This window comes from Talaromyces proteolyticus, assembly GCF_021365285.1.
Source record: "Talaromyces proteolyticus strain PMI_201 chromosome Unknown BGW36scaffold_6, whole genome shotgun sequence".
Lineage (NCBI taxonomy): Eukaryota > Fungi > Ascomycota > Eurotiomycetes > Eurotiales > Trichocomaceae > Talaromyces > Talaromyces proteolyticus.
Window position 1 is genome coordinate 2,309,333 of NW_025764282.1, and position 27,650 is coordinate 2,336,982.

General features: G+C 45.0%; 14 protein-coding genes across 14 annotated transcripts; 10 read left to right on the forward strand and 4 right to left on the reverse strand.

The window, feature by feature from the left end:
- Positions 1–310: 310 nt before the first annotated feature.
- Positions 311–1,480, forward strand: BGW36DRAFT_427851 (uncharacterized protein; the record flags this gene model as incomplete). Its single annotated transcript, XM_046220464.1, has 1 exon — positions 311–1,480. The coding sequence occupies one exon, from the start codon at positions 311–313 to the stop codon at positions 1,478–1,480; it is 1,170 nt and encodes a 389-aa protein (XP_046072613.1).
- Positions 1,481–2,073: 593 nt separating this feature from the next.
- BGW36DRAFT_176994 (major facilitator superfamily domain-containing protein) lies at positions 2,074–3,916 on the forward strand. The gene is made up of 2 exons (XM_046209690.1): positions 2,074–2,489; positions 2,545–3,916. Exons 1-2 carry the CDS (start codon positions 2,299–2,301, stop codon positions 3,683–3,685), a joined length of 1,332 nt encoding a protein of 443 aa, XP_046072614.1. The 5' UTR covers positions 2,074–2,298; the 3' UTR covers positions 3,686–3,916.
- Positions 3,917–4,186: 270 nt separating this feature from the next.
- On the forward strand, positions 4,187–5,010 carry BGW36DRAFT_427853 (uncharacterized protein; the record flags this gene model as incomplete). The annotated part of the gene is made up of 2 exons (XM_046220465.1): positions 4,187–4,311; positions 4,386–5,010. The coding sequence occupies 2 exons, from the start codon at positions 4,187–4,189 to the stop codon at positions 5,008–5,010; spliced, it is 750 nt and encodes a 249-aa protein (XP_046072615.1).
- Positions 5,011–5,218: 208 nt separating this feature from the next.
- BGW36DRAFT_176892 (2,4-dihydroxyhept-2-ene-1,7-dioic acid aldolase) lies at positions 5,219–6,638 on the forward strand. The gene is made up of 6 exons (XM_046209689.1): positions 5,219–5,494; positions 5,551–5,674; positions 5,738–5,866; positions 5,925–6,150; positions 6,208–6,324; positions 6,373–6,638. Exons 1-6 carry the CDS (start codon positions 5,427–5,429, stop codon positions 6,528–6,530), a joined length of 822 nt encoding a protein of 273 aa, XP_046072616.1. The 5' UTR covers positions 5,219–5,426; the 3' UTR covers positions 6,531–6,638.
- Positions 6,639–7,026: 388 nt separating this feature from the next.
- On the forward strand, positions 7,027–8,139 carry BGW36DRAFT_379686 (putative glutathione-S-transferase theta, GST). Its single transcript, XM_046216237.1, has 3 exons — positions 7,027–7,290; positions 7,351–7,722; positions 7,796–8,139. The coding sequence occupies exons 1-3, from the start codon at positions 7,193–7,195 to the stop codon at positions 7,953–7,955; spliced, it is 630 nt and encodes a 209-aa protein (XP_046072617.1). The 5' UTR covers positions 7,027–7,192; the 3' UTR covers positions 7,956–8,139.
- On the reverse strand, positions 7,977–10,011 carry BGW36DRAFT_450661 (carboxylesterase; the record flags this gene model as incomplete). Its single annotated transcript, XM_046221808.1, has 4 exons — positions 7,977–9,416; positions 9,467–9,589; positions 9,674–9,830; positions 9,892–10,011. The coding sequence occupies 4 exons, from the start codon at positions 10,009–10,011 to the stop codon at positions 8,203–8,205; spliced, it is 1,614 nt and encodes a 537-aa protein (XP_046072618.1). The 3' UTR covers positions 7,977–8,202.
- A 1,808-nt stretch (positions 10,012–11,819) lies between these two features.
- On the forward strand, positions 11,820–13,030 carry BGW36DRAFT_379687 (putative homocysteine S-methyltransferase). Its single transcript, XM_046216238.1, has one exon. The coding sequence runs from the start codon at positions 11,940–11,942 to the stop codon at positions 12,879–12,881; it is 942 nt and encodes a 313-aa protein (XP_046072619.1). The 5' UTR covers positions 11,820–11,939; the 3' UTR covers positions 12,882–13,030.
- Positions 13,031–13,140: 110 nt separating this feature from the next.
- BGW36DRAFT_427858 (RTA1 domain-containing protein) lies at positions 13,141–14,463 on the reverse strand (the record flags this gene model as incomplete). Its single annotated transcript, XM_046220466.1, has 2 exons — positions 13,141–13,931; positions 13,992–14,463. The coding sequence occupies 2 exons, from the start codon at positions 14,461–14,463 to the stop codon at positions 13,141–13,143; spliced, it is 1,263 nt and encodes a 420-aa protein (XP_046072620.1).
- A 2,573-nt stretch (positions 14,464–17,036) lies between these two features.
- Positions 17,037–18,033, forward strand: BGW36DRAFT_379689 (uncharacterized protein). The gene has a single exon (XM_046216239.1). It carries the CDS (start codon positions 17,053–17,055, stop codon positions 17,674–17,676), a length of 624 nt encoding a protein of 207 aa, XP_046072621.1. The 5' UTR covers positions 17,037–17,052; the 3' UTR covers positions 17,677–18,033.
- A 138-nt stretch (positions 18,034–18,171) lies between these two features.
- BGW36DRAFT_379691 (Scytalone dehydratase) lies at positions 18,172–18,968 on the forward strand. Its single transcript, XM_046216240.1, has 4 exons — positions 18,172–18,282; positions 18,349–18,404; positions 18,457–18,498; positions 18,577–18,968. The coding sequence occupies exons 1-4, from the start codon at positions 18,261–18,263 to the stop codon at positions 18,934–18,936; spliced, it is 480 nt and encodes a 159-aa protein (XP_046072622.1). The 5' UTR covers positions 18,172–18,260; the 3' UTR covers positions 18,937–18,968.
- Positions 18,969–19,738: 770 nt separating this feature from the next.
- BGW36DRAFT_177056 (general substrate transporter) lies at positions 19,739–21,859 on the forward strand. Its single transcript, XM_046209691.1, has 6 exons — positions 19,739–20,023; positions 20,112–20,301; positions 20,354–20,832; positions 20,881–20,953; positions 21,014–21,378; positions 21,436–21,859. The coding sequence occupies exons 1-6, from the start codon at positions 19,802–19,804 to the stop codon at positions 21,700–21,702; spliced, it is 1,596 nt and encodes a 531-aa protein (XP_046072623.1). The 5' UTR covers positions 19,739–19,801; the 3' UTR covers positions 21,703–21,859.
- Positions 21,860–22,649: 790 nt separating this feature from the next.
- BGW36DRAFT_397525 (putative phenylacetyl-CoA ligase) lies at positions 22,650–24,595 on the reverse strand (the record flags this gene model as incomplete). Its single annotated transcript, XM_046218309.1, has 7 exons — positions 22,650–23,058; positions 23,079–23,549; positions 23,571–23,625; positions 23,699–23,842; positions 23,944–24,140; positions 24,164–24,422; positions 24,499–24,595. 7 exons carry the CDS (start codon positions 24,593–24,595, stop codon positions 22,650–22,652), a joined length of 1,632 nt encoding a protein of 543 aa, XP_046072624.1.
- Positions 24,596–25,106: 511 nt separating this feature from the next.
- On the reverse strand, positions 25,107–25,763 carry BGW36DRAFT_359694 (uncharacterized protein; the record flags this gene model as incomplete). Its single annotated transcript, XM_046214103.1, has 1 exon — positions 25,107–25,763. The coding sequence occupies one exon, from the start codon at positions 25,761–25,763 to the stop codon at positions 25,107–25,109; it is 657 nt and encodes a 218-aa protein (XP_046072625.1).
- Positions 25,764–26,078: 315 nt separating this feature from the next.
- On the forward strand, positions 26,079–27,352 carry BGW36DRAFT_296655 (uncharacterized protein; the record flags this gene model as incomplete). The annotated part of the gene is made up of 6 exons (XM_046211290.1): positions 26,079–26,260; positions 26,316–26,412; positions 26,480–26,562; positions 26,629–26,873; positions 26,935–27,096; positions 27,156–27,352. The coding sequence occupies 6 exons, from the start codon at positions 26,079–26,081 to the stop codon at positions 27,350–27,352; spliced, it is 966 nt and encodes a 321-aa protein (XP_046072626.1).
- Between the last annotated feature and the right edge of the window lie 298 nt (positions 27,353–27,650).

Here is a 27,650-nt window from a genome sequence, read left to right on the forward strand (position 1 = left end):
CTTAAATCGGTCTCGCAATCAGTGTTTGGGGCCAGGACCTGATGACTGCCATAGAAAAAGCCACGCAAATCTGCTCAGACTCTTAAGAGTTGGTGTCGCAGTGTCTCTCGCTCAGCGACGCCGCGCTTTGTCAGCCGCGCCGCCTTCCTGCGCCCATCAATCCCAGCCCCATCACACCGTACACTACACTACACTACACTACACCACACCATTCCTTTTCTATGCGTCTATCGCCGAGCGCGAGGAAACGCCGAGAACACAGGATAAATCTGTGAAAAGAAAAAAAATTAAAAAAAAATTTAGGGGACAAATGGTCTCTTCAGCGAGCGTCCCAACCCAGTACACGCTGACCTGGGATGCCCGCACCAGCTCCGATGCCCCTACAGAAAGCCCTCGCCGCTCTGACCTTTGCCAGTCGTCGCAGCGCCGTCTGCGCGAGGCCTGCGACGGCTGTCGACACTCTAGGGTCCGCTGCGGCGGCGGCCAGCCCTGCTCCCGATGCCACACCCGTGGTATGGACTGTCATTACGGCGTGTCCAGGCGCAGCGGAAGACTGAGGGCGAGTCCCTTGCGCGATACGCAACCAGCAGCAACTATCACTACTTCCTCGCCGACCATCTCGTCGGTCACGGCAAATGCTCTAGATGAGACGAATGGCCATCCGAAATCAACACCAATGGTCGACCCGTCTGCCGTTTTGGTCTCCAGTAGCCAACCAGACTTGGGTAATTTCAATACCGACGCTTGGCTGAACTTCAGCACCTTCATGGGCGCTCCATCTTCTTCATCTCTTGACGACTTGAATCTATATCCAAGCTTCGCTGTAGACATGCCTCCCACGCAGCTGTACGACGCACCAACGACCACCACCATCAATGATAACAGCAACCACAATAACACTTTCTCTCCCCCTCATACACCACCAATCCGCAATGCACCGTCCACCTGCAACTGTCTCTCCTCCCAGTTCTCCTGCATGGCTACCATGACCAGCTTTCGGGATGCAAACAACGTCGGCATCGACACGATCCTCAACACCGCCCGTGAAACCACCAAGATGCTCAGTGATCAGCTCAATTGCACCGACTGCACCAAAGGCACATGGAGTTTTGTCGTCAACATACTGATTCTACAACGCCTGCTTTACATGTTTTGCAGTCTGGCGACATGCCGATACATCGATGTCAAGTCTGTAAAACTAGGAGTCGGCAACTATCAACTATCGGAGGAGGAGGACCTAACGCACAAGAAGATGCTTGCGCTGTCGTCGCTTAAGCTGCTCGAAGAATTTCTTGGCAATTTTAGAGATGCGGTTAATAAATTCCTCAATCTGACGGCGACGATGAAGTCGCAATGCAATACACCGCTGACAACCGACTACGCGAATCTCAAGTTTGCGGCCGACGGGCTAGACTACATCACCGCTAGGCTCAAGACCATTAAGGGGACAATCGAGTCTGACAGTTGGAGGCGAGTGTAAAATTGTTATAGTTGATGAATTCTATGTTATAAAATGGCTACCATCTACCACGTTCTATTCCACGCAGCGATCACGCAGACAACGGAATCACTACATATAAAAATCCACCGAACACCACATTTGTTCTTCAGTTTTCCTATAACAATGTATATATGCCCTCTCCACCACGAACAAAACAAATGTTATCTTCCATGTGCAAACCCCTGCAACGGACCAAGGCTATTTATAGAATACGAACAATTGAGGTCAGGGTCGACGAAACACCCTGCGAGGAGCGGCTTGCCGTCAGTCTTTATTCTTATTCTTATCTGCGAAATGATCGGTCTATCCATTGTTTTTGGCCGGATTCTCAATCTCTCAAAAGACATCCTCCGTTTCCGTGGTCAAAGTGACTAAGCTGGATGACTAATAATAGTTCAATCGGCAATCTGGATGCTTCTTCGGGCAACCGCGCCGTGTCATACGCCGAGCGCAATTCCCGATCAGGCAGCATCGCTCAGCGATAGCCTTGCTTGATAACCTCGGTGTGGCAGCAATGGTTGGTGCTTGGCGCTTTCTCCTGCCGAATTCGGAAAGTCGTGACACAGTCTCGATGATGTGATGCTCGGGGAGGAACCACCGTGGCCAGGCATTTTCGCTCCTTCCTGGCGCATGGACTCCGTGCCTGGATGTGTTGTGACATATATAAACAAACCAGGGAACAGACAAAAGTTCCTGTATATTGATGTATTAACGACAACATCCAAAATACATCGATACATTTAAAGCCAGACGGGGAAATTCCTGGCCGAAGACAGCCAAATTAGGCCTATCTAGGCATGGCCTCAAATATGGATGCCAGCATTCAGCATAGTAATGGCGGCCTGACGTCTTCGTCTACTGGATCAGTAAACTCTCCCGCTCTAAGGGCCCAAGATGATGAGAAGCAAGAGCAGGACATCATTCCCAATGGCGGCATTAAAGCATGGCTCCAGGTGTTTGGAGCGTTCCTACTCTTCTTTAATTCTTGGTATGAAACTAATCTCCTTCTGCCTGATGCGGCTGGATAAATAACATGCAAAAAGGGGTGTTATCAATACGTTCGGCGCCTATCAAACATACTATGAATTCAATCTACTCCAGGCACGTTCCTCATCGACCATATCCTGGATTGGCACATTTCAGGGCTTTATTTTGATTACCTTCAGCATTGTGGGTGGCCCGATCTTTGACAGAGGGTATTTTCGGCACTTGATTGTGGGTGGAAGTTTTTTTCTCGTTTTTGGAATGATGATGACCAGTCTTTGCTCCGAATACTACCAGCTTTTCCTCGCGCAGGGGCTCTGTGTTGGCTTGGGTGCCGGTGCTATTTTCCTGCCTAGTGTTGCCATCGTCGCTACATACTTTACGACAAAACGCGCACTAGCAACAGGTATCACAGCCGCTGGTGGTAGCGTTGGGTCGGTGATATATACAATCATCTTCCGCAAATTGCAGCCGCGCATAGGGTTCGCGTGGTCAACGAGGGTAATTGGTTTTATTGCCCTAGGTTGTTTAATTGTCAGTTTGGCAATAATGCGTTCTCGTGCACCACCCCGCAGCAAAACTCATCAACAAGCACGCAAGATGGTTGACCTGTCTGCTTTTAAATCCATCCCATTTCTTATCTGCATTGCTGGGATGTTTCTCGCATTCATCGGCCTCTACATCCCATTCTTCTACATCATAGCCTACGCCGAGACCCACGCAAACGTCACTGAAGACATGTCGTTCTACTTACTTTCCATAATGAATGCTGCATCAGCTTTTGGCCGTATCATCCCCGGTCTTCTAGCCGATCGACTGGGATCGGTTCCTGTCATGGCGGCTTGTACGCTTGCCTCTGCCGTGCTAATCTATGCCTGGATTGCCATCAACAGCCTTGCCGGTCTGATCGTGTTTTCTATTCTGTATGGGTTTGTATCTGGAGCTGTAGTCTCGCTGCCTGTCACTACTGTTGCGTTCCTGGTCCCGGATCTGAGCAAGGTTGGCACCTGGATGGGTATGGCATTCTGCTTTTCTGGGCTGGGTTTTCTCATTGGCAACCCCATTGCGGGAACGCTGACCAATGTAGAAAACGATGACTATATCAGAGGCATTGTTTTTGCGGCCAGTTGCGTTGTGGCAGGTGGAACAGTTTTCTCGATGTTGGTGGGATACCTGTCATTCTTGAAGCGCAAGTCTTGATTCATATCGGCTGTTACTAGCAATGGCATTGTTTCGGTCGTCGGTCAGAACCGGGTATTATTTCTTTTCTGCGGTTCCCATCCTTACTATTTACGAAAACTAATACTAGAACATTTCTCTACTCAATAAAACGATCCATAAGTCATATAATTCAAAATGTATATTGTTCTGAGTGGGTACTTACTCCTTATCGCATGGAGTATCTTCAGTGCACAGAATGTGTAATCAAAATTATGGATTTCCCTGCAGGAAGCGCAATAATGCATTTTCTCTTCTATGTTTGGCTCGTTTCTCGACGGATTTTGTAACCGCTGTCTGTTTTGAGCACCGCCTCTCTCCTCATTTCCACAGTTACATTAATTCGATATAATAACAGTCTTGCTCCTCGCCTATTGTATTGATGTTTACTTACCACACGTACGACAAAAGTGGCGGGCATTCCGAACCTTATTTGAAAGCCGCATGAAGAGAGAATCATCAGTCTACGAAATTTTCCCAGGCATGGACAGACGTTATCATATGAGATCTGAAACGAGGAGGGATATTGGACTACGCATGCTGATCCACCCTCAAGACTTTCTTCCTAGAGAAACCTCCTCAGGATTCAAGGTATTTGATTTCATGAGGTCTGTGACGCACCGCGGGCAAGTGCTTTCCAGACCTTTGTCAAGCTGATTAGCTACTGACGCGACTCCAACAGAATATCCGGGTCAGACACAATTCTCATCCGTGGAAAATCATCGACTTGTCTTTTTCGGATCCACAAAGAGCTGTTCGAGATGACATTAAATCGCTATCCCGTGGCTTACTCTCCATTGGCAGACCTTCATGAGAATGTTTACACCTTCTCGATCGACTTCGATCCCACCGTGGCTCGCTTTGTTGAATGGGCCTACAAGGGTGAATACCGCGAATTCGTTGATCTCGACATCCCTACACAGCCAGAATTGCCGAGGCCCAGGTACCAATGGGCAGGGGTTAATCTAGAATTTGTCAACACTTTGCAGTCTTCGGTGGATTCGAGCAATTATCGCGAAGTAGAGCCAGAGAAGGCCGATTGCATTATTCAAAATTACCCCTTTTTAGTTCACACGCGCTTATACCTGTTTGCTGAGAGATATCAAATCTCTGCATTGGCGGTACTTGCCCTGAATTTGGCTAGAGAAAGCTGCGAAAAACCGGAGAAGTTGGCCATGGGAAAATACCATACATTGATTTGGCGGACTATTCAGAACGTCGTACGTCTACATTCAGATGATTCGGAACTGTCCGAGTTAACCCACAAAGTTTTGCATCATAACATCGACTTCATCTTTTGGAAGTGAGGGATTTCAGAAATCGGCTCAGTTCAACAAAGTGATCGACTTCAGTGCACATCAGACCTATTGCAGATAGTCACCGGCGTGCTGATATATTGCAATAAGATAGTAGGAAATACAGAAATAACCAGATACTTAGAGAGTGACTAGCTCATATAGCATCCAATTTTAATGTCTTTAATCATGCTGATGTTCTCGGGGGAAAGCACCCCGAGGCTTCTCTTATCGCGCCTTGATTGGCGGCGCAGCTCCGAGTCTTGGTGCGGGGGGCATCGGCGTCTTCGCCGACTGCTCTATCACTTGCATTGTAGCTGCACCGTTTTGACGGGTTTAGTTCTTCTTCTTTTTATTCCTCTCACCAGGACCAGATTTCTTCTTTTCACTCTGCTACAGGCTGTAAGATATTGGTTAGGGTTATTAAAATGCCATTCACCACAGCTATCCGTTCGACGCTACAAAGCCAGTCGCCAGCGTTCGGCTTTTGGCTCACGTATGTCAACTGGACCCCGCAGTGGACAGCTTCGTCTCTGACTTGACATCGAACAGCCTCAATAGCGCAGGGGCGGCCAAGACATTGCTGCGATCAACATCAAATAACAAGTCAGGAGGTTTCAGCTGGGTTTTGATCGACGCAGAGCATGGGTTAATCACCGACAGAGACTATTATGAAGTTAGTTTGATTGTGTTTTTTTTTTCACTCCCAACGAAGCTCAACAATAATGACGTGGATTAGCTCAATAATGCTGTTGCATCTGAGGGTGCTAGCCCGATCATCCGGGTGCCCTGGGCAGAAGAATGGATGATTAAGCGTGCACTTGATGCTGGCGCTCACGGTGTCATGACACCAATGTGCCACTCGGAGGTTTGTTTTAATCGCCTGACTTGACCGGTTCCCCAGAATTAAGTGAAATGGTAAACAGGAGGACGCTGCTAAGATTGTCAAATTCTCAAAATACCCTCCCCGGGGTACCCGCGGTTACGGACCAATGTTTGCTCCACATGCTATCCCCGGCGTTGTACCCGGGGAGCATCACGATGCACAAGCCGATGATTCGTTGATTGTGGTAGTACAAATTGAGTCGAGGGCAGGTGTGGAAAATGTCGAAAAGATTGCGGCCGTAGATGGGCTAGATGTTCTTTTCATTGGTATGTCCACTGCAGCCCATCTTCCAACCACTTATTAAAAGTTTAATGTGCCTATAGGACCCTTTGACCTTGCAAAGCAAATGGGAGTCGCCCGAGGTGGTGAAGAACATGAGGCTGCCATCCAGCGCGTGTTAAAAGCCGCCCGATCAGCTGGCAAGAAGGCCGCTATATTCTGTACGTCCATATGTCCCAGGTAAACATCACGTTATCTAACATTAGCAGGTACGGATGGCAATGACGCCCGTGCGCGAATCCAGCAGGGATTTGACATGGTTTCAATAATTACTGATGTGGGCGTTCTAGCCGAGGGAATGAATCGCCAGCTCGCTGTGGCAGCAGGAAATGCTGAAGGGGATCAGAAGAGAGATGGATACTATTGACATACTATCTTGGCGTGCAAAGTAGGAATTAGTGGGCTTATTTACTAGAAATTGTATATAAACATCCCCAAAATCAAACATACAAAGAAAATAACGACTCACCGGTTCCATCGAAATACAGCGGGCGCAATGAAATTGGATCTCACCCCAATTCCTCACTTGATTCATTGATCAAGCCTTTTTTTTCCCATATATGTTCTAGCATCAACGAATAATTATCTGGACATGTGGTAAAACCAGAATGGAAGAAAGAAAGTGAAATGATCGAATAATCGATCAGATACTAGCCATGTGCACTTTTCCATGGTCAGAAACGCTTTATTCTGCGGGTGATACGGTAGCCTTATGAAGTTAATCCTTCTTCTAAGCAGGCAAATGGGTTCACTTAAAAATAGAAATTTCCTCGCTTTCATCTATAAGCGAGAACATCATGCCACATTCAAGTGGCACTACCTCCGCTGAACCTTATTTATTTTTTATCGTATGATGTTGAATAATGTCTGCAAGTCTATGACGTTGCCATATCGCCCATAAAACCTGGTCTCGAATTGATTTTTATTTTATACATAAATGACCAAGGCTTCGACATGGAGATATAGTCGACAAAAAGGATAAAGAAAGAAAAGCAACTTGCTAGGGGCGTTGAAATTCACCAATAAAAAATGAGCGTCATTTCCGAAACAAGAGGTTGTATTGACTTTTACACGACACCAGGATATTCTCCTGGGGCGCAAATAGCAATTATACTTGGCGAACTTGGGTGGGTCTATCCTACATACTCTTTTTGGAAGGTTGAAAACTAAGGGTCTCTCTTAAATAGACTCGCATATCGTTTCCATGAAATAAAACCCACCGTCAAGAAGGAAGACACGCCCATTCATCATGAGCCTAATGCGGTATTGAAAGACATTGATGAAGCCGGCCTTGCCGTCACTTTTGAGGGGGCTAGTGCAATCATGCATTATTTAATTAAGCAATATGACTCAGATCATAAAATTTCATTCCCTCCAAACTCACCCGAGGCTGAACAGGTTAGCACTTGGCAGCCATTCTTCAAATCCCCAACAAAAAATCCGTCTCATTCACCTGCTACCAAAGAGCCGGGCACGAAAGGCTCTAATACGTTTGAAATACTTTTTTCCTTGAATGAAAGGCTGCGTGAGACAGAAGACTATCTAGTGGGACATAAATTGTACGGGCTAACATTCGACATCTCTGTTCCTTTTCTTGAGAAAGATGTACATAAGGCTAACAGATCTGGGTAGTTCTGTTGCGGACATTGCTCACATTCCAGTCGTTGTTACAGCTGAGGATGCAGGTGTGGATATTGAAATGTTTCCTAATGTAGTGTCATGGTATAATAATATACTGTCCCGATCCGGGGTGGAGAAGGGGCTAGCTGCTTCTAGCTCTAGAAGCTTTTAGGTCCACTTGTGATCAACCATGAATTCATCAGACTTTTCAAATGGTAGTGGATGCACCTCCCATACACATTCGTTTGGGTTATATTGGACTATTTATATACATTCTTTGTCGTTTGATACCTAGAGCCTCTTTATCACATAGGTTCAGGTTGAAACAACAAATGCAATCCCTAATCCTGATTAAATTGTCTTAGACTAATCAGCTGATCTGAAAAGTAAGTCATTATAGGCAAAGATTAGTATTTTTTTTATGCATACAAGGCTTGCTGCCACCAGGCACAACGATCCGTTGCTGCAGTATCTTTTACCAAGGCATTGGCATGTAAAGACCGAAGCATTGAGCCCTCACGATACGATACCAATGTCGGTAATCCGGGTGCATTTGGATCTCCAGTTTGGATAAAGTTTGCGAAATAGCTCTGCATTTGCCGAGCAATGGTCACGTTTATCTTGGAGTCTGCTCCAGGGTTATAAAATGTGTAAGCCAAATCTTGCGCGTGAACGCCTGGCGGAACGTCAAAGTAGTATCCCCATGACCCAATATCTTGGTATGCAGTGTCTATATACCGATTGTTACAAATAAAAAAATAGTCTGTGATCGTGTTTATTAATCGGTCTCTCTCATTTCTGTTTGGATCGTTGCTCCAATTAGATCTTTGGCTGTAGAGGTGGTTGTCCAAATAATTTATAATATCTGCAGACGCAGATGGCAAAAGCTCACGGAGATATTGTAGATACTGACTCTCGTCAGTGACTAGTGGAGAGCCAAAACTCCTCCCTTCATGACTATTGTGACCTGTAACAACTTTGATCGAGTGGTCGAAATGCCCCTGTTGAAACAAGACACCTGGCATTTTAGGAACATAGCGTCCATCAACTGTAGGCCCCCAAGTCATGGAACCCCAATATGATGGGGCAGTAGTTACTTGGTTGATTTGAAGGAGTGTAGTAAACGGAACGTTCTTTAAGTCTTCTAGTGTGGATAGTTGCGAAGTCGTCAGAATGCTTGCCCATTTGAGAACCATATCAAAATTGTAATCCTGGACTTCGGTGCTCGGGACCGGTGCCAATGCTGGGCTTTGGATGATGGCCTGACTAAAGGGTGCTTTCAGCTTGCCTCCTTCTGCAATGAGATGATGCATGATGCTTCCCGCGCCGGCAGATTCCCCCATGACGGTTATACGACCCGCATCTCCACCGAATAGATGGATATATCTCTTAACCCATTCAAGTCCGGCTCGTTGATCTCGTAGACCTATATTAGAGATTCCGCCCTCGGATTGAAATTTAGGTCCAGATAGCCAGCCGAACATGCCTAGGCGGTAATTTAGGGAAACGAAAACAATTCCGGAAGAACTGTTGGTGACTGATTGATTGATAAGATTATTGGGATTGCCAGCTGAGTTCTTATCACCGGACACATACCCCCCACCATGGATCCAGACGAGCACTGGTACATAATCTAGATAGCATGAATTTCAAATCTGTTATAAAAGATCGGTATGACTTTACACTTACCTTTAAAATCGTGCCGATTCCACACATTCGTTGGAACAATTACATCCAGTGTCAAACATTCTTGCACAGTACGGGGATCGACATGGGCTGAAACGGTATTAAATATATGTGGGTCACCTGCATCGTATTGTGTTTTGATTGTGGAGAATGTGTTATTCGCTGCGCTGAGGCCCACTGGATGTTTTCGCGACGATATTTGACTTCCGAGAACTTGCCACCATGGTGTACTTTGGGGACATATACCTTGAACCTGCCCACTATTTATACAGCGGTGTATTGTCGTAATATTCTGAGGCGCCGCGAATAAGGGTGCGGTTGCATATTGAATGTTGGAAAAGTTGTAGAGTTCTTCATCTAACTATAGAAGGTCTGTTAAGAGGATATTTATACAAATTGTGGGCGGAATCTGACAATCGTACATTTAATGTAGCCTGTTGTATTATGTATCCCAAATCCACAATTGGGAGGGAATTTGTGTTGTCTGCGGTTGCCCACAAAAGATAGAGCAGAAGATTCAGAATCAAAATGTATATATCCATCTAGATACCAAGATTCTAGACCACTGCTATATATGTAGGTTTCGATGCTGGGTGTAAATATGTAGGACATATGAGATTTAAAATGCTGCTTAAGAGACATATTTATAGAAGTAAAAAAGTTTGGCACTGGGATACTCGACAGTTCAAATTCTTTGTTTGGTCACGAATGCTACATATGTACCGAAGCTTGATAATATCCTGGTTGCATAGGAGACAGATGGACCATTCTCTTTTTGAGCGTTTTGTTTGCCCCAAATTGCTTGTATTGCAGGAGAAAGCCTCGCTAATATTCGAGCTACGCTTGTAGGAAGCCGCAATTTGCTAGTTCTTTATGTCACTAGATACTTTGACTCCGTACGTTACCTAAGCCGTTTCTCATATGTCAGATTTTAATGTTATTTTCCTGGCAACAATGTAGTGAAGTGGTGGATTGCTCCCCATTCCATCGCTGACTCGAGTATTAGTCAATTCAAACCTCTACATATATTTTTACACCAACGTCGTATGAGGGCAACTTCACCCTTCGAAGCAAGAGCAAAGCCCAAGATAAGGTGATAAATTTGCGGTAATTAGCAGCAAAGAAGCATTACTACCATTTCCGCTGTTATTGTGGACTAGCACTTGGTGGCTTAATTCGTTGTTGATACAAAGAAATGGGAGTTCCAGATCCGGCAGTCGTGGGACGAATCCGCCGTCTCCAACCGGAGACGACTTCGAATGCCGGTTTAATCAATTTTAAACCCTATTATTTTATGCCTATGACTGTCACATCCAAAGGTTGAGTCATTCCAGAAAGTGTGCAGCAAGACTGTTTATTACACACAGCAGGAGACGAGACACCTCCAAGAGCCTGATGATTTAGCTTTAGTGGGAGTGAAATATCAGCAAGGAGACAAGACTACATAGCTGATGCGATGCCTTGCATCGGCTGTTATGCATCTCCCTCTGTTCGAAGAATATCAAGCTGCCTCCGGATCAGCTTCCAGGTTTCTTCTTGTAATTATATTGATATTATCGAGGATATATTTTGCGAGTATAAAAGGGGGAAAGAGAAAACCGTCGTGTTCGCCTTTGCCCTTGGTCATTATTGTCAGGGCTTTCGTATCGATTTGATTCGTTCAGCCTTTTGTAAGGGATTGATCTTAAGTCTTCTTTAGACCCTGTTGTGCAAGGTGCACATGGCGCCTACCACAAGGCCCCGTTCAGGCACTTCCGCTCTAGAAGGACAGCCGCTGTTAGGCCGCCCGCCGATGACCAGCGCGCCGAAAGGAAATTGATGTTTTGGCAATATCTGAAAAACGGTACGCGTCACTCGGGAAGACTTCCAGGCTCTTCAGTTAACACTTATTATCCGATGTTGTTTTGAGTTGGTAGTCGGTTTTGCTAGCCGTCGGAATGTGATCCTGGAATATACTATTCCGTCAGCACTTATATGGATATATTTTAGACCTACCATTGACCATATCAGACGAGAATGATTGCCCGACACCACGGACAATTGAATAAACTATCGATGTTGTGTCGTAGGGATATCGATAAAAAAGGAAATATTCAGGAACTTCAGAAGGTTCCTACCAATCAAGCGACTCTACAACGTTGTGGTAGTTGTGCTACTTAAATATTATTCAAATATTCCTAGGTCAATTTACTGAAGTCATTTAACTGCTTTAATATAGACGTTATATTGGTAACAATACTGTACACTAGCAGTATCATCACTACATGTATGCAGGGCGGTGAGGCATTGGGTTAGATTAGTAATGGGTCGAGAATTTACGTCAATAATAGGCTAGAAAAATCGCTGCGTCGCTTTTTATTCTAGGGGTAAATCCTAACACATTGCGGGGTGGCTCCGGCGTGACACGAAACCCACAAACATCATCAATCAAGTGATCTGACGGTCCACGACATCTTCAGCCTTGACAAGGATGCCTCCGCAACACCTCTCCTCCTCAGTCCCCTTTCTTACCGAAGCCGGGTTAGAGACAACAATCTACTACAAACACAAAATTAATCTTCCCTGTTTCTCTGGTACCCCGCTGCTGACATCCTCATCAGGCCAACAACTGATTACTTCCCTTTACAAGGCTTACGCCAATATCGCTGCTGCACATGGCATGGGAATCATCCTTGATACGCGGACTTGGCGGGCGTCTTCTGCGTGGGCTGAGCCGTTGAAGTTTACAGAGGCCGAGTTGCTGGACCTAAACCGCTCGGCGGTGAGACTTCTCAAGGAGGTGCGACGTGATTTGGAAAAGGAAAATCCAAACATTCGCATTGTACTTGATGGTGTCCTAGGTCCATTAAGAGATGCATATGAAACTTATTCTTCGGATGAAATATCGGTAGTGGCTGCGAAAGACATGTATCGCGATCAGATTTCTGCTCTAGTTGACGAGGGGGTAGAGCTTCTATCTCTCATGACGGTGACGAATCTAAATGAAGCAATTGCTATAGTGGAACTAGCAAAGGAAAAAAGCATCCCAGTCGCGGTTTCATTCAGTCTAGAGTCAGATGGGAAGCTGCTAGGTGGACGATCCTTGGAAAATGCTATTCAATCTGTGGATACGGCGACTAACGGGTATACCGCATATTTTGGTATCAACTGCGTGCACCCAGTGAGAATACTGCAGCCTTTGCAAAATATGCCGTCTCACCTGCGACAGCGAATTGGTTTATTTCGAGGTAACGCTAGTCTTAAGAGCCACGAGGAGCTAGACAATAGCGATACTTTAGACCGTGGGGACATTCCTACGTTTGTGGATGCAATGAAGCAAGTATTAGAGCTGTTACCAGCTGTCAAGGCAGTTGGTGGATGCTGTGGTACAGACGAGGAACACCTCAATGCTATTGCCGGACTATTCACTTAGCTTTGGTGTTTATGTAAGGACTAAGTGTGGGATTGCTAAGTTAATTTAAACCTCGGATAATAGAAAACAAAAACAATGAAATGACAGCAACAACAGGTCAAAGGAGAAATTGCAAATTGAAAGAAGAAATAAAATCTATTCATTTACCGCTACGGATGTATAATAAGACAAGCTGGAAGGAAAGCTTAACCCAGTAACAGCAAAGCCATTAGTCAAGGAATATAGAGTCTAGTTAGTGTTCCAACGATGGCAACAACGACTAATACTGATGGGCTGAGTGGCCCTGCCTTGGAACTTGGTTATACCCCGTGGATATTGTTTGGAAGTTTCCGTAAAAGCCTTGAGGCGGCGAAGTCTGATGATTATTCTCTTCATATTGACGAATCGGCCGTAGCTCCTCTGATACGTTTTCATCGCTTGGTAATCTTTTCATAGGTACCTTGGATTTCCTTCCTCTACAACAGCAAGAGCAGCAACATATCTTTCGTAAGCCAGAAGGAGGTAACTCAGAGCCTGGACCTTTTAAAACTTTCCCAGGGTGCACGATGCACCATACTCCAGCGGCAAATACCATCGGCACAGCATCGAAAACATACACAAACCATTCATGACTTATTATTGGACTTGAAGCATCAGTTCCATCGGAAAACTCGACTAGTCGATAGATGATGCGGACGGTAATGGCGGAAAGACTAAAATACAAGGCATATATCAGGCCTTTCCAGCGAGTCTTGTCGCCTACTAATGCGCCCATGCGGTCAAGCCGATGCATTTTCCGGTGGAATAAAATGGCAACAATGAGGAAAACCACGATGAAGGCTTCTTGAATACCGATACCACCCATGTATATGTGAACCCCCTGCGTCATTGTGGACTGATCAGCACCGGGTCCAGCCATACCTCCGCCGATGAGCTGAATGACAAAGGAGCCGAAGTCTAGAAAGACAAATATAACGGCGAGTAATGAAGGCTTGAAAATACCGACGCGCTTTTCGGGGAGAAAGTAGTGAATCATGCGCGCGAGAACCATGTAGTCGAATGCGTTGACCCCTATCGTTTCAAGTTAGAGACATTAATTTGTGGTAATACGGATGGTGTATGGTGACAAACATAGTGGGGCTAATAGAATGAACAGTTGAGTTATGAGTGCAATTGTTGAATCTTGCTGGTGTTTCGTACTGAGCGACCTCGTCAAGAAAGCAACAAATTCCCACGCCAGCCCCATGATGATAACCCAGACAAACTTGGTCTTCAACGCAATTGCTTGTGCAAGGTGAACCATCAGGAGAGCACCAAACACGACAGTGAAAGCGACAGCAGCTTGGAACGACGGATAGTACTCGTAAAGAGCATTGCATTCAGTAGGCGGGACGTAGCCATTTTTGTCAGGCGCGATAGTCGGGAAGCAGGTGTTAGAAGGCAGGTTTAACGTCAGCGGAGGAATCGAGACATGAGGATCAAAATCGTCTCTGATTGTTAAAGTAGGTCTCATTGTAGTTCTCGGGCCATTGCTAAGAGGAGCTGGCGCCGTAGCGTCTCTATGTGTGATAATTGAAGATGGCACGCCTGTCTCGACAGGCATGGCATATAGTTGCGCAATTAGTGCTAGTAAATTTATAGACGAGAATAGGAGATGATTCATTGTGCTAATGCAAGAAATGAAAGATGGCAAAGAACCTAGTCAGTCAAGAAAAAGAATCGGACGAATTCGTTAGGCTATGGACGACACGGTTATGGCCAGCCTTCATGGGCACAACCGATCTTATATGGGCCACTACTTTATCCCCAGTCGCCATTATTATTTAGCTTTAGAAAGACGGTCAATAACGCAGAAGTGTTTCGGGCATGCTCAAAAATAAACGCCATTCTTACCTGATCGCCAGGCACCCACCAAAATTAGAGCTAATGCTTCGCGCTAGCCGATACCTCACTACTTCCAGGAGGCTAAAATTTACGAACAAGCTAAAAGCGACTAGCGTGCAATGCCAAAGCATTCGTTGTAACAGAAATAAGATATATTTAGTCCGTACAGCCATTCATGTGGCTAACGACGTTCAAGGCAACAGTGCTAGCACTCTAGGTAGCTACATGGGTAAAAAGGTCTATCATTCATATTCATAACCCAAACCTCGTCCGACGAGATTACAGGACCAACCATCCGACCTCCATCTACGTGAGGACATTCTTTCCTAAATATTCCCACCTACTGTAAAAGGACACTCTATAACCGCTCTTCTCAGCTCTTGCCAGTACTATGGTTTTTCGCCTCCTCACAACCCTTGTTGTCCGAGGATCCATCTCGTTTTATTCCCAAAATCTTGCCTCTCTCACACACTATGCTCAAAAAGCAAAGGAAGGAAGCTCTGACTAATAAGAAAATGCGACATTATGATCATATTTAAAGGAACTTCAATAAGAACAAATGTATAGGTGGCTATTAGATAGACATCTAAAAGTTCTTTCAGGATATAAATTAGTAGAAAAAGTAGTGAATATGTAATCCTTGTTAGAAATACATATACGAACTAGCGTAGTTAAGCCTGGTGTGGAGAAGTCGACTGCGCGTCCTTGAGGAGTGCGCTCAGGATAGAATGTTTCCCAATAACCACAAACAATCGGCTTCAACAGAACGGCTCTCCTTTGATAAAGTTCCGATCGTATACTATTGCAAAAGACAGAGTTCGAAATTCCACCATATTTGCAGCAGGACAGTAGGTCCGAGATGATACGGCTTTCAGGAATCTCACGCTGCAGTTGCTTCCAAAAACGGCGACGACCTGTTGGACCGGAGCCTCAACTATGGTATAATTCTCTCGTTACAGTGCCTTGCACGATTGCATAGCTAATGAGTCATGGTTTCTTGGCAAATCAAGTCATAACGTTCATTGAACTAGGGTAGAGACAATATAGTGCGGTATCCTAGACTGCATTCTTGACTTGAGAGTTTAGAAAACAACCTTGAAAAGGTTAAGATAGGTAGGGCAAATAAGCAAGGCACTATGCACCATGAAATTAGTATTCTCTGGCTAAGAAACTGTTTGACAGATACATTCTCAGATATCCAATCACGAAAAGCTACGATAGGCATGGCTTGCCACACCCAGCCGCGATGTGCTTCTCAGGGCGGCAGCCGCACGAACTAAATCAGAATGAGTACCCGCGATCTCCTATGCCATTATCTATGTAGCGTTATGGGTAGTAACGTTGAATTTGTAGGGTTTGAAATGGCGGTCATCATTCGAAACATCAATATAAGCCGTCATCGCGCATATTCTAGCCCTAAAAATATTGGTCACTGAGAAGCCATGCAAGAAGACAACATATACTATCCCTACACGATTGATTCTTACTGGAAATATCAATAATATTCTTTGATTGGATGTACGATTTAGATGAGCAAAGGAAGGGACCTATTTGCCATCGAGTGTAAACGGCATCTGGGGAAGATGATATTAATATATTAGCCTCCTGGGTGGAAACTATGTAGAATTTATATATGCATTGATACATAGAGATGTCAATTGGGATGATGGTAATATATATAATATTTCGTTATCGAAATTGAAATTCAGAACACGTTGTGACTATACTAGCATGGATGAGATTAGTTGATAAAAGTCAAGAGATACAATCTTCGGGAGTCTAGTTCTTCGGTGCAATGATGAGCGTTTCAAAATACTCATGAATCTGACTGTCATCACGCCGGATCATGCCGTCGGAGGATTGATCGAGGCATTGTAACTGGCGACGTCTATAAAAATAGATCTTTATTCAATAATGAAAACTCACTATTATTATCTTGGCTCGACCAACAGTTTAATTTCCGCAATCTTTAAGTGGCCGTGGTTGTAAAGGGAAGAGGCTGGAGTCGTTTCTAGCGTGAGGCAACCTGGTTAGTTCGTGCTCCATTGATTGAGATCAAGACCACCAGTTCGTTACTGTCCATAAATGCATGGCAAACCAATGATATCTGATATTTAGACGCACTGACATCATCACATAGGTGGGTTGGACCAGCGCGGCGTCGGACTACATATGGGTTAGTTCGGTTGCGGGTTCCACGATCGACTCCATAGTATACATGCATACACCAAGTGAAGATATAAAGGCCCCTTGGCCGACCAGCAAGCGCTTGTGATCGAGAACCAGGTATCCATTTTATCAATTAAGCATGGACTCTTATATGGACAATCAGCCCCACGTTTTGCATGTCGATTTTACCTGGTCCAACTTCAAAGCAATAATTACTGAAGATGCTCAAACTATTCCTCTATATACTGTGAGCTTCGGACTGCTCCACGCACCTCATATGACTTTTAAATCTGCGGCAAATGGTACAACTATTGGAACTGGCACACTTCACGCAATCGACATAAGCCCTGACTACGAACTACACGGTGTTAAGGGCTCAATAAAAGCGCAGAAACGGTTCAAAACCGTGTACACCTACCAATCACACACATACTCCGAGGATGGCTCGCCGATTACCATGACATGGACTAGCAACAGCGGGTTCAAAATATGGGACTTTGTTTGTGTCAATGAGAAACAAATTGCTGTGGCGAAGTTTTCGGCCAATATGTGGACACTGAAAAAAGTAGGACAAATCGAGCTTCTTGGTCCCAAGGCGGATGATCCTGCAGCGCGCGATGAAATTGTTGTTGTTGGGATCACATTATTCTACTGTATGTGGCTGCGGGTGAACAATGTGTTTAACCTGGCTGGATCGCTTTTCTCTCGTCCGGGCCGCGATAAGGACAAGACCTCGACGACCAACACAGGGAAGGCCACTTAAGAGGCCCCGCCAGCCCCTATAAGGCCCCCGAATAGCCCTGCGCAGATAAGCGGCTTGGGTTCAGGAACACGTTTTGGCACCAGTTCGAGGCAGACGGCGCGGAGAATTAGGGCGCAGGACCCTAAAAACCCCTCTAGTGCCCACTAAAATGAGACCTTCATAGCTTAAAGCTGGGAAAGGTCGTTATACCTAAGTAAATAAAGTAATGCGTTGATTCCTCGATATCATGAAGCAATTCGGAATGCGATATATATATATATACATATATTTTTTAGCTGTGTGGTTTTCGGTTTTTGGGGGGAGGGGGATCCTAGTTATCGACGCAAGCATCAATTGATAATAAATAGCGTAGAGGGGGCATCCAGCACCCTCCTATTCTCTTTTTGGACCCAATATACCACCTATGCCGATTAAGGATCCCTACAGTCACGTGAATGTAGTAGAAGCATATAAACGACCAGCTTACCCCATCTTTTTTTTAGTCCCTTCGCTAGACTCGGTATTTTGACTATAGTACTTTCTTTGCAAGAGACTATTCTGGCAGTACCCAGCAGCACTTTCCACCAGTTCAAATATTCACAAGGATGGAAAATATTCAACTTCAAGGTGAATCATTTAGAGCCGGTTAAATCCCTTCTTTTTTAACTGAAATGTCTGTTATGTCGTGTTTAGATTACATTGCCATCACTCAAATCGCCTTTGAGTGGGCTGATAGCCACGACAAAAAGGTAAGCTATTTACTTACTAGCGGCGCATGATTACCTTGTTTATCTAAGATAGGACTGGGATAGACTTCGAAATATTCTAGCACCAAACCTATTAGTATGTATTTAGCATCCGCTCCGAGCCGCACTACTGAATGCGTTCGAATGCGTTTTTGGACTGACCTTGTGCTGGCAGATTGACTACAGCATCGTTGGTCAGCAATGCTTCCCACATATGAAGTCCGAGGAATTCGTTTCTATGATAAGCTCTCCTAATTTCGTAGGAGATCCGCTCGTTCGCACTCAACACCTGATCGGGTCGGCCAATTACGAGTGGGTGTCTGACACTGAGATCGTTGCCGTCCATCAGATTCGTGCTGCACACCAACGCTACGCAAACCTTGATACCACCACAGTCGCTTATCGAGGTCACGGCTATGGTAGCGTTAAACATTGGTACAAGAAACTTAACGGAGTATGGAAACTTGCTGGCGTACGCCCTGAGATGTATTGGAGTGAGCATGACTTTGACAAGATCTTTTCCGCACCAGCTTAATCAATTTTCCAATCTACTGAAGTAGTGTAGCCTCTTCCTTTCCATCTATCAATTGATATACACTCGACCCAAAATATGTAACCGTCTAGTCGAAACTCAAACTTATAATGCTATTACATTACATAGACAGTTACAGGGGAGGTCGTGGATGCCCGTCCCAATCTAGTTCATGCGGCGAGCCGGCGGCCGGGGGAGGTACACAGACGGCCATGATGCAACCTAGAAGCGGTTGCAAGGCGATGCAGCCTGGAATCCACCGACTCTAGTTATTAGACTTCTAGAAATGGATGACAGCGCCAGAACTCGCAGAGTACTTTCCTTCGCTGGGTTGTCCTTGTGTGCCTCCCAGCTCGGTACTAACATCCCCTCAACCGGTTTAGCCTAGATTCTGGAAAATGACCTCACCACCTTAGTTACTCCTCATAAGTTTCATCTAAAGTCACTTGTAGGACGTTTCTTCTTTATCTTACTTCGTTCGTTTTAGGGCAGTGTCGGGATTGTCAAATATCAGCGTACCCTCCCGCAGGATAGTATCCCTTCCTCTCCCTTCGGTCGTCTTAGGGTATTTTATATTAAAGTAAATTAAGTTATTATATTAATTAATCTTAATAAGAGGTTTCTAAAAAAATGTATAAAACTAATATAGAGGATCTAGCTATAATCTACATAAACTATATGTTTATCACGTGACTTCATGTCATCGGCAATCATATCTCCGGACTCCCACGTTTGGAGCAATTCCGGGGTAGTATAAAGCTAAAGACTATTTCTTTCTTGACTTACTTCTAAAGGAAAAGTAAACTTTAGCATTACTTTCCAAAGACCATCCAGCTATTAATTTGGCTCTTATCTACAATTTGAAAAAATGTGGCCTTTACGGACGGGCAACCATGTTGATTGTGTACACAATGGCTTTATATCTTGTTTTCTCATATCACTAGGAACAATTGCCTTTGGCTACCCATCTGTTATTGTTGCTTCGACGCTAGCAAAGCCATCCTTTTTAAAATATATGGGCCTTGGTGACGAGAATGGAATCTACCATGATAAGGAAGGGATGGCAGGAACCATTACTAGTGTCTTCCAGGCGAGTCATGCTCTTCCACGACGATCCAGCTCAAGGACGTCAAGAACACAAAAACGGAAAAGAAATTACGAGCTGATATGTGTAACAGGCAGGTGCTGTGGTAGGCATTCTATGCGGTTGTGAGATTTCCGACCGCTTTGGACGAAAGAATGCGCTGCTCTATTGCTCCATTATCTCAATAATCGGCGGCATTGGAGTTACTGCGGCCCAGAACATGGCCATGTTGTTGGTATTTCGATTCTTTGCCGGTGCCGGCAGTTTTGCGTACTTGGCTCTGGGTAGGTCTATTCACTCTGTTTTGTTATTTTCATGGCGATTTACAATCCAAAGCACCGGGATACATCTCCGAACTTGCTACGCCCAACATGCGGGGTTTCTTTGGAGGCCTTTGCGGTGTCTTTCTCGGATTCGGCTATTGTTGCGGGGGTTTTATGGGTCTGGCCTTCTATTATGCTCAGAATGAAGCCTTGCAATGGCGAGGACCTTTCGGGATTGGAATCATTTGGCCCCTGATAACTCTAATTGTTTGCCCCTTTATTCCCGAGTCACCCCGTTATCTGTTGATGAAGAATAAGCCTGATGTAGCCTGGGAGGTTATGGCTCAGCTTCGTGCCGGCCCTGGAGAAGATGGTCATATGTTCGCGTTGGCCGAGTTCTCTCAGATGAAACAGCAAGCTGCATTCGACCGTGCCTTGGACGGGTCATGGATGCAGCTGATTAAGAAGCCATCATATAGGAAACGCGTGATTCTAGCTTCGGGAGTTTCCTTTCTTGGCCAGAGTACGGCGGTGTTAGTCCTCAATAACTATGTATATTCTGCTAAATGCATTATCAGGCTCAACTGATGTTCTCTACAGGGTCCAATTTTTTACTCCGCCCTTGGCTTCGACACACGCGACCAACTTATTCTTGCTGGCGCCAGAGATACCAGTATGTTGGAAATTTTCTCGTGGCAAACTTGCGGGCAGCAATCGATTAACAGAGAGCTAGTTGCATTTCTCGGAAATATTGTCGGCGCTGTTCTTTTAGATAATGTCGGAAGACGGCGTATGCTGCTCACTGGGTTCGGCGGCTGCCTCGTCACCCTATGCGTCTTCGCGGCGACGGTCGCTGAGGTTGAAAAGCACCATAGCATGGGGACTGTAGGGGTTGGCATAACGGCGCTGTTTGCGTTTCTGGTCTTTTTTGCAATGGGTGTTGACGCCCCGACCTACGTCTTTATGAGTGAGATATTCCCCAGCCATATGAGATCTAAAGGGATGGCTGTTGCCATTGCAATATATGCATTGTCGGCAATTGTCTACCTACAGGTTACTCCTATGGCTGTTAGTAGCATTGGGTGGAAATACTTCCTGGTATATATCTTGCATATTCCCCTGTTTCACTAGACCGTACCCTAACCTCTCACCTAGGTCTTTATATGCATTACTGCTGTTGGCTGGGTGTGGATGTATTTCGAAATTTTCGAAACTAAAAAGATTCCATTGGAAGAAATGGGCGAGAAATTCGGTGATGCGGATGAGGTGGTTGTCCATCTGTCGGAGACGTTGGCGGAAGCGGACTCGAAGCGACAAGTCGTTCACCCCGAGGAGCCACAGAAAGAAGGGAAACAAGTTCCCGCTGAGCATCTAGAGTACTCCAATAAGTCATTGACTATCTCAGAGCCGCGTGCTGAATGATGCAAGAAAAGAGTGTTGATTCTCGTGGTTAGGTACCACATGAAACCTTGGTTGGAAAGAAGAGGTGTTCAGGTTCGTTTATTCTCATAGGAATATAGCAGATTATATTGACCTACTATTGAAACTATGCCAGCATATTAACACATGTTGACCATAGAATACCACTGGTTGGTGATGTTAGATTATTTATTATTTCTGTATATTTTAAACACCTGCCCGCCACAAGCATCAAATTCGACTGCTTGAGAAAATGGAAAGCATTCAAAAAATTAGAACTTGTAGGTGGAGCGTGACTAAGGTTCTAGGTACAGAATATATGAGAGGGCCTTTAGTATTATTCCTCTGCTCAATTAGACTTCCTTGCCTTCTGTATAAAAAGGCCTTCATCAGGGCTCTCCATTCATAAAATTTATTCGATATTGAAGATGATACTAACCTTGAGGTTTACATAGGAACATATCAGACACAAAACATCCCACAGTGGCAATTCAAAATTCTTAACATATCACTATAGGTAACGAGGTGCATAGTGGACTTCATTCTACTCAAACATCATTCTACCTTTAATTATAATTTACTTACCATTAGTTATGAAACAAATTCAACTATAAGCAGCGGCATAGAGCCAGAAAAACTCAACTACGTAAATGCGGTAGCATGGATATTGATGACAGTCAGACTCTTCAACACTAGAAATATTTTGAACTACAGGTACGGGTTTCATCAAAGTCGTGATCGGAAGCAGCGAGTTGAGACAAAGACTCGGTGCTGTGGTGCTTGCGAAACACTGGCTATAATGCGCATACTGGTCTAATTGCTATAGAAACCTCTAATGAAGAGACTAGCAATGAAGAATGGATTTATTAGGTTGTGGTTATCTTATTGTAAGATTGTATATGTGATCAATTTCAGTCTTGCATTTGCACCTACGTTAGGTCTAACATATATCAAAGATTTGCCTGATTGACTGCATCAGCTTCCTTCTGGGCCTGAGCTCTCAACGTGCGACGCAAAATTTTGCCACTGACACTCTTAGGAATTGCATCCACAAAACGAATGCCTCCACGTAGCCTTTTATGTTGTGCAACCCTAAAATTCAGCCAACAGATAATTTCGGCTGCACAGTCCTCGTCAGAAACAAATGACTCGTCTTTGCTGCGTGTGCGGACAATATAAGCACGCGGGACTTCAGTTCCACGCGCTGGGCTATCAACTCCAATGACCGCCACATCGTTGACATCTTTGTGATAACTTAACAGGCCTTCAAGCTCGGCTGGTGCCACCTGCGAACCTTTGTACTTGATCAACTTCTTAATGCGATCCGTGATATAAAGTTGCCATGCTCGTCCTGATAACCTACATCCCCCGTGCGGAACCATCCTTCAGCTGAAAGGCATTTGGAAGTCGCTTTGACCTGTTGATAGTATCCTTGGAAAATGTTGGGTCCGCGCAGGTACAGTTCTCCTATCTTGCCTATTGGGACTTCGTGTAATTGTTCCAGTTCGCTATCGGATTTACTGCTTTCTATCCCTATCGTCCTGTACTTCGCTTCCATATTAGGCATCAATTTTCCAATGGAACCAAAATATTTACTCCAATCATCCCAAAGCTGCATATGTGTAACAGGGCTAGTCTCACTAAGTCCATAGCCTTGTTTGACCGGAACGTTGATTCGCCTTGCTGTTGCGAGTGCAAGATCACGGCTCAAGGGTACTGCGCCGGAGTGAAGCATGCGCAGGCTGGAAAGACGATATTTGTCCACAATAGGATGCTTGGTGAGTAGAAGGAGGACTGGTGGCACGACATATGAGAACGTAATTTGGTAGTTTTGAATATAGGCGCAGAACCTTTAGATATCGAATCGAGACATTATGATGGTATGATAGCCCGCGTACAGAGGTTGATGAATGTGACAAGTCAGTCCTATACCAAGTGTTTTCTTAGCACCCAGATTTATATAATCAGATATCGAACTAGATTGGGGACTATAGATTACCATAAATATGGAAAAGGGGCAGGAATGCCAAAACAGAATCTCTCTTCCAAGTCAAGTATCTGCCATCGACGCTGTCTATTTGTAGTATATTTGTCACAATGTTAGTGTGTGAGAGCATAACACCCTTGGGTAAACCGGTTGTTCCTGATAAGTGTCAGTAAGCTAGCATGATGACCCATATGAGTAACAGGCTGCTTCCAGAGTAACACGTATCGGACCACAATAAAGGCCGAAACTGCACGCACCTGATGAGTAAACCAAAAACGCCAAATCTCCTTTTGGGTCAATCTTAGGCCTCGAGTTCTTGGGTACCAACCGTATATTGCCAGTATCCTTTCTTAAAAGGTCCCAAAAATGCTTGCTGTCACCATCGGTCACTGTCTGATTTCGACCGAGCAGTAAAATGCTATTATCGGGGATACCAACACGCTTAGCAGCAGCCCTAACAAATGTAACTGGTTCAACTGTGTAGCGATTGCCTTAGCCGCGGAGTTGCGCAGCTGAGCAGTCAGCTCGTCTACTGTGTAAGCGGGGTTGACGGGTGACACAACACCGGCAGCCCAGAGCGTGCCAAATGTGATAACGGGAGTATCGATACAATTTGGTGTGAAAATAGCCAATACATCTCCCTTCGGCCAGTTCCAATGTAATATCAACGCTCGCCCAAGAGCTTGTGCCGTCTTCTTGACTTGGACGAATGTGTAAGATTGCTTTGTCTCGGCATCTTCAAAGATTCTATCGGGTTAAGTTAGCCTATGTCTGTTTCCTCCTAGGTAGGTGGAGATTCAAATATAATATACCCTTGTTTGGTGGAAATGGGATGTTGCGCTCAAACAGAAATGTGACAATATCTGCTTCTGGAATATCCAGAGCAGGAAGCAACGATTTGCTAGGCATATTCTTCGCAGCAGACTCAGAGTTTTTCACTTAGCATACTATTCTTACAAGACGGAGTATCAAGTAGTTAAATGACGCGCCTTGTAGAGGGGGCGGGGGTTATAATCTTCGCACATACAATCACACACTGGCAGCTAAATACTCGTCGGATGTCCAATCTCCAGAGTATAGGAGAGAGGGGTGCCAGTGAGTGGATCGCCCACTACTGGGACATTTTGTCATTTGCGAGATTACAACGGTTGTTGTGCATATGACTTGCCTCTCTGGGCTGGATCATAATTTGATGAGAATTTTGTCCATTATGGGGGATCTCTATTGAGGAAGCCGAAGTATCTCAATCTAACTTACACTCCTATTTTGTTAAATATAGCTTGATATCGCATTCCTATTGTATATGCTTAGTAATAACAGATGCAACTTTACATATCTGGAGACTAAGTGTTACAGTGTTACATAAATCTGCAATTTCCTTGCCATAACATCTGACCAAAGACATCGTTGTCGAGAGTGATTACACGTCTACCTTCCAAACCCGTCGATGATTCGGCGCCGCGAGTCGAGACAATACTTTTTGGGTCCACTGCGATTTGATCGACTTGGACCATTGTTCGCCGCCAAGCCCATTCTCCGGATTATACTGATGAATGGCGACATACGGAGCGGCAAATTCAGTATTAGTTCCAAACGTAGCCACCCTTTTGTAGCGACTTCCGGTGCGCCAACCAGGTACATCACGTAGAATAGGCATATGTTCCTCGCGATACCAGTCGTAAAAGTCTTTGATGATCTCTTCAGTCTCAATGGGTGACATACCCACGGTGACCACGACTGTTCCTGGTGGGCGGTCGCGGGGCTCAATATCATCTCGTGCATCGAATGCAATGCGCTCGTACAGCTGGAAGTCGATTTTTCGTAGGTCAAGATTACACGCCTCAGAAGAGAGAAGAGATTGGATTAGGTTATTGGTGATTATACTCGTGTCCTCGACATGATAGCTATTCTCGTAGCGATAGGTGTTACTCTCCTTGACTTCGTCAGTCGCTGTGAGATGGTCGACTTTGTATACCCCCACCAGCTTGGAAAAGGCTTGTCTGCGCCAGAGCAGAAACTCTTCTTCGTTCATCGATGCTGGCAGCTCGAATTGAACGCGCAAAAGACCGATGGGCATATTGATGGATGTGGAATGGCTTGTAGTAGGGAAGGTTTTAAATCGTATGGGTTTGGGTTGCTGAAGTATCAAAGTTTTTCAACGCAAATTTAAGCCATATATAACTCATGGAGAGAAGTGAGAGGATTGCGGCGGCATGTGAGAGAAACCGGAGGTCTGACTTCCGAGTAAACAGAAGAATCAACTGGCGGAGATCCAGTTTTTCTCACAATAAGCTCGATTTAATTTGATTTTTTCTTTTCCCATTTTCATGAGCAAAATATTTTCAACTCTGCCAATGCCAATAGTGATAAGACGATAATCAACAATTGAGCGATGTTTGCTGTATCTAAGATTCCCCGATTCGACGAACTACCTCTCCGCGAGGGCGATCCCCCATTCTCCGCCTGGGGACTTTGGAAAAATCCCGAGTATGGATCTCTCAACTATCTGACTGAAAAGACGTTGTTGCAAGCTGCTCGAAATGAAATTCAGACAGGTCAAAGAGTTTCGCTGGAGTGAGTGATCCTTGAATTGAGCACAACAGGAAGACGAATGCTCACGTATGAATAGTCTGCCTTTGGACCTAATAAATCCTCCTTTGTTAGGGAGAAAATGCTTCGAGAGAGAAATTATAAACAAGGCCCCTAGGGTTATCAATGACGATGTAGTATGCCTCTATCTTCCTCACTCTATCAACTGACGAGACCATTAATTACTTGGCATCTATGGGACAGATCACGTTCAATACCCAGGGAAGCTCGCAATGGGATAGTTTTCGACATTTTGCGTATCAGAAACAAGGCAAATTTTATAACGGGTGAGGTTGATGCATTATGACTCCATAGATATAAGCAAACTATCGTCTAATATAACCTGTATAAAGAGTAACTCAGGACGATATCCACAATGACCGGTCAAGTACCGTTGGTTCTTCATCCCTCTGGGCAGAAGGATTGGGAGGTATTGTCGGCCGAGGCGTCTTGATAGACTATCACACCTGGGCAGGCGAAAATGGCATTCAGTACAACCCTCTAGCCGCCTACCCTATCCCCTTAAACACAGTGAAGCTCATTGCCCATGAAAATGGTATCGAATTCCGGTCAGGCGATATTCTCTTTTTACGCACTGGTAGGGAAGCGGCTTGAACCTAAGTCCAACCCTGATTGCTAATCTTTCTGTCTCGTCGCAGGTTTCGTCAAAGGATACCTTCAGCTCAACAGCACGGACAGAGAAAAACAGTCTATTGTTTCTCATTTCCCCGGGCTCAGTCAGTCCCGACAAACAACTGAGTGGCTCTGGGAGCGACAGTTCTCTGCGGTAGCTGCTGATAGTCCTGCCTTTGAAAATATCCGTAAGTACACTCTCTGACTCGGCAATGCATAACTGTACTGATTGGGATTTGCGAAATAGCTGCATCTGACCCTGAATATATGTTGCACCCCATTCTCTTATCTGGGTGGGGAACCCCAATCGGTGAGTTGTTTGACCTTGAGGCGTTGGCACAAAAGTGTAAAGAATTGAAGCGTTGGTCATTTTTTGTAACATCTGCTCCTTTAAACTATACAGGGGCTGTGGCAACACCGCCTAATGCCCTTGCTATTTTTTGAGATCTAGTTTTCATTTAAGTCAAGTGATATAATAGGAATGGCTGCAGATCAACGTATTGCTTATTTCACCCTGACCAAAGCAAAGTTTTCCTGGTATGACTCTTTGTGCCTACTAACTAAGCCGTGGTGTCTCGAACTTGGACACTCTGCGCAAGCGAACGCATCCTCGATCAGCAATCCGAGATACAATATCACGAATGAATTCCAAATCTTCTTGTCGGCCACCATTCATTAAAAAAGCCAGCATATGATTTCTTGCCTGTTCTGGGCAGTCGATCCCCAGCAAAGCAGAAACGAC

Bases quoted from the DNA above. Each gene is read 5' to 3' on its own strand.
- BGW36DRAFT_176994 (XM_046209690.1), top strand. From the start codon at position 2,299: ATGGCCTCAAATATGGATGCCAGCATTCAGCATAGTAATGGCGGCCTG. The intron at 2,490-2,544 runs GTATGAAACTAA...ACATGCAAAAAG, and splicing joins CTACTCTTCTTTAATTCTTG to GGGTGTTATCAATACGTTCG.
- BGW36DRAFT_176892 (XM_046209689.1), top strand. From the start codon at position 5,427: ATGCCATTCACCACAGCTATCCGTTCGACGCTACAAAGCCAGTCGCCA. The intron at 5,495-5,550 runs GTATGTCAACTG...GACATCGAACAG, and splicing joins GCGTTCGGCTTTTGGCTCAC to CCTCAATAGCGCAGGGGCGG. The intron at 6,151-6,207 runs GTATGTCCACTG...ATGTGCCTATAG, and splicing joins GCTAGATGTTCTTTTCATTG to GACCCTTTGACCTTGCAAAG.
- BGW36DRAFT_379686 (XM_046216237.1), top strand. From the start codon at position 7,193: ATGAGCGTCATTTCCGAAACAAGAGGTTGTATTGACTTTTACACGACA. The intron at 7,291-7,350 runs GTGGGTCTATCC...TCTCTTAAATAG, and splicing joins ATTATACTTGGCGAACTTGG to ACTCGCATATCGTTTCCATG. The intron at 7,723-7,795 runs GTACGGGCTAAC...AGATCTGGGTAG, and splicing joins TATCTAGTGGGACATAAATT to TTCTGTTGCGGACATTGCTC.
- BGW36DRAFT_379687 (XM_046216238.1), top strand. From the start codon at position 11,940: ATGCCTCCGCAACACCTCTCCTCCTCAGTCCCCTTTCTTACCGAAGCC.
- BGW36DRAFT_379689 (XM_046216239.1), top strand. From the start codon at position 17,053: ATGGACTCTTATATGGACAATCAGCCCCACGTTTTGCATGTCGATTTT.
- BGW36DRAFT_379691 (XM_046216240.1), top strand. From the start codon at position 18,261: ATGGAAAATATTCAACTTCAAG. The intron at 18,283-18,348 runs GTGAATCATTTA...TGTCGTGTTTAG, and splicing joins GGAAAATATTCAACTTCAAG to ATTACATTGCCATCACTCAA. The intron at 18,499-18,576 runs GTATGTATTTAG...TTGTGCTGGCAG, and splicing joins TTCTAGCACCAAACCTATTA to ATTGACTACAGCATCGTTGG.
- BGW36DRAFT_177056 (XM_046209691.1), top strand. From the start codon at position 19,802: ATGTGGCCTTTACGGACGGGCAACCATGTTGATTGTGTACACAATGGC. The intron at 20,024-20,111 runs GCGAGTCATGCT...TATGTGTAACAG, and splicing joins CCATTACTAGTGTCTTCCAG to GCAGGTGCTGTGGTAGGCAT. The intron at 20,833-20,880 runs GTATATTCTGCT...TGTTCTCTACAG, and splicing joins TGTTAGTCCTCAATAACTAT to GGTCCAATTTTTTACTCCGC.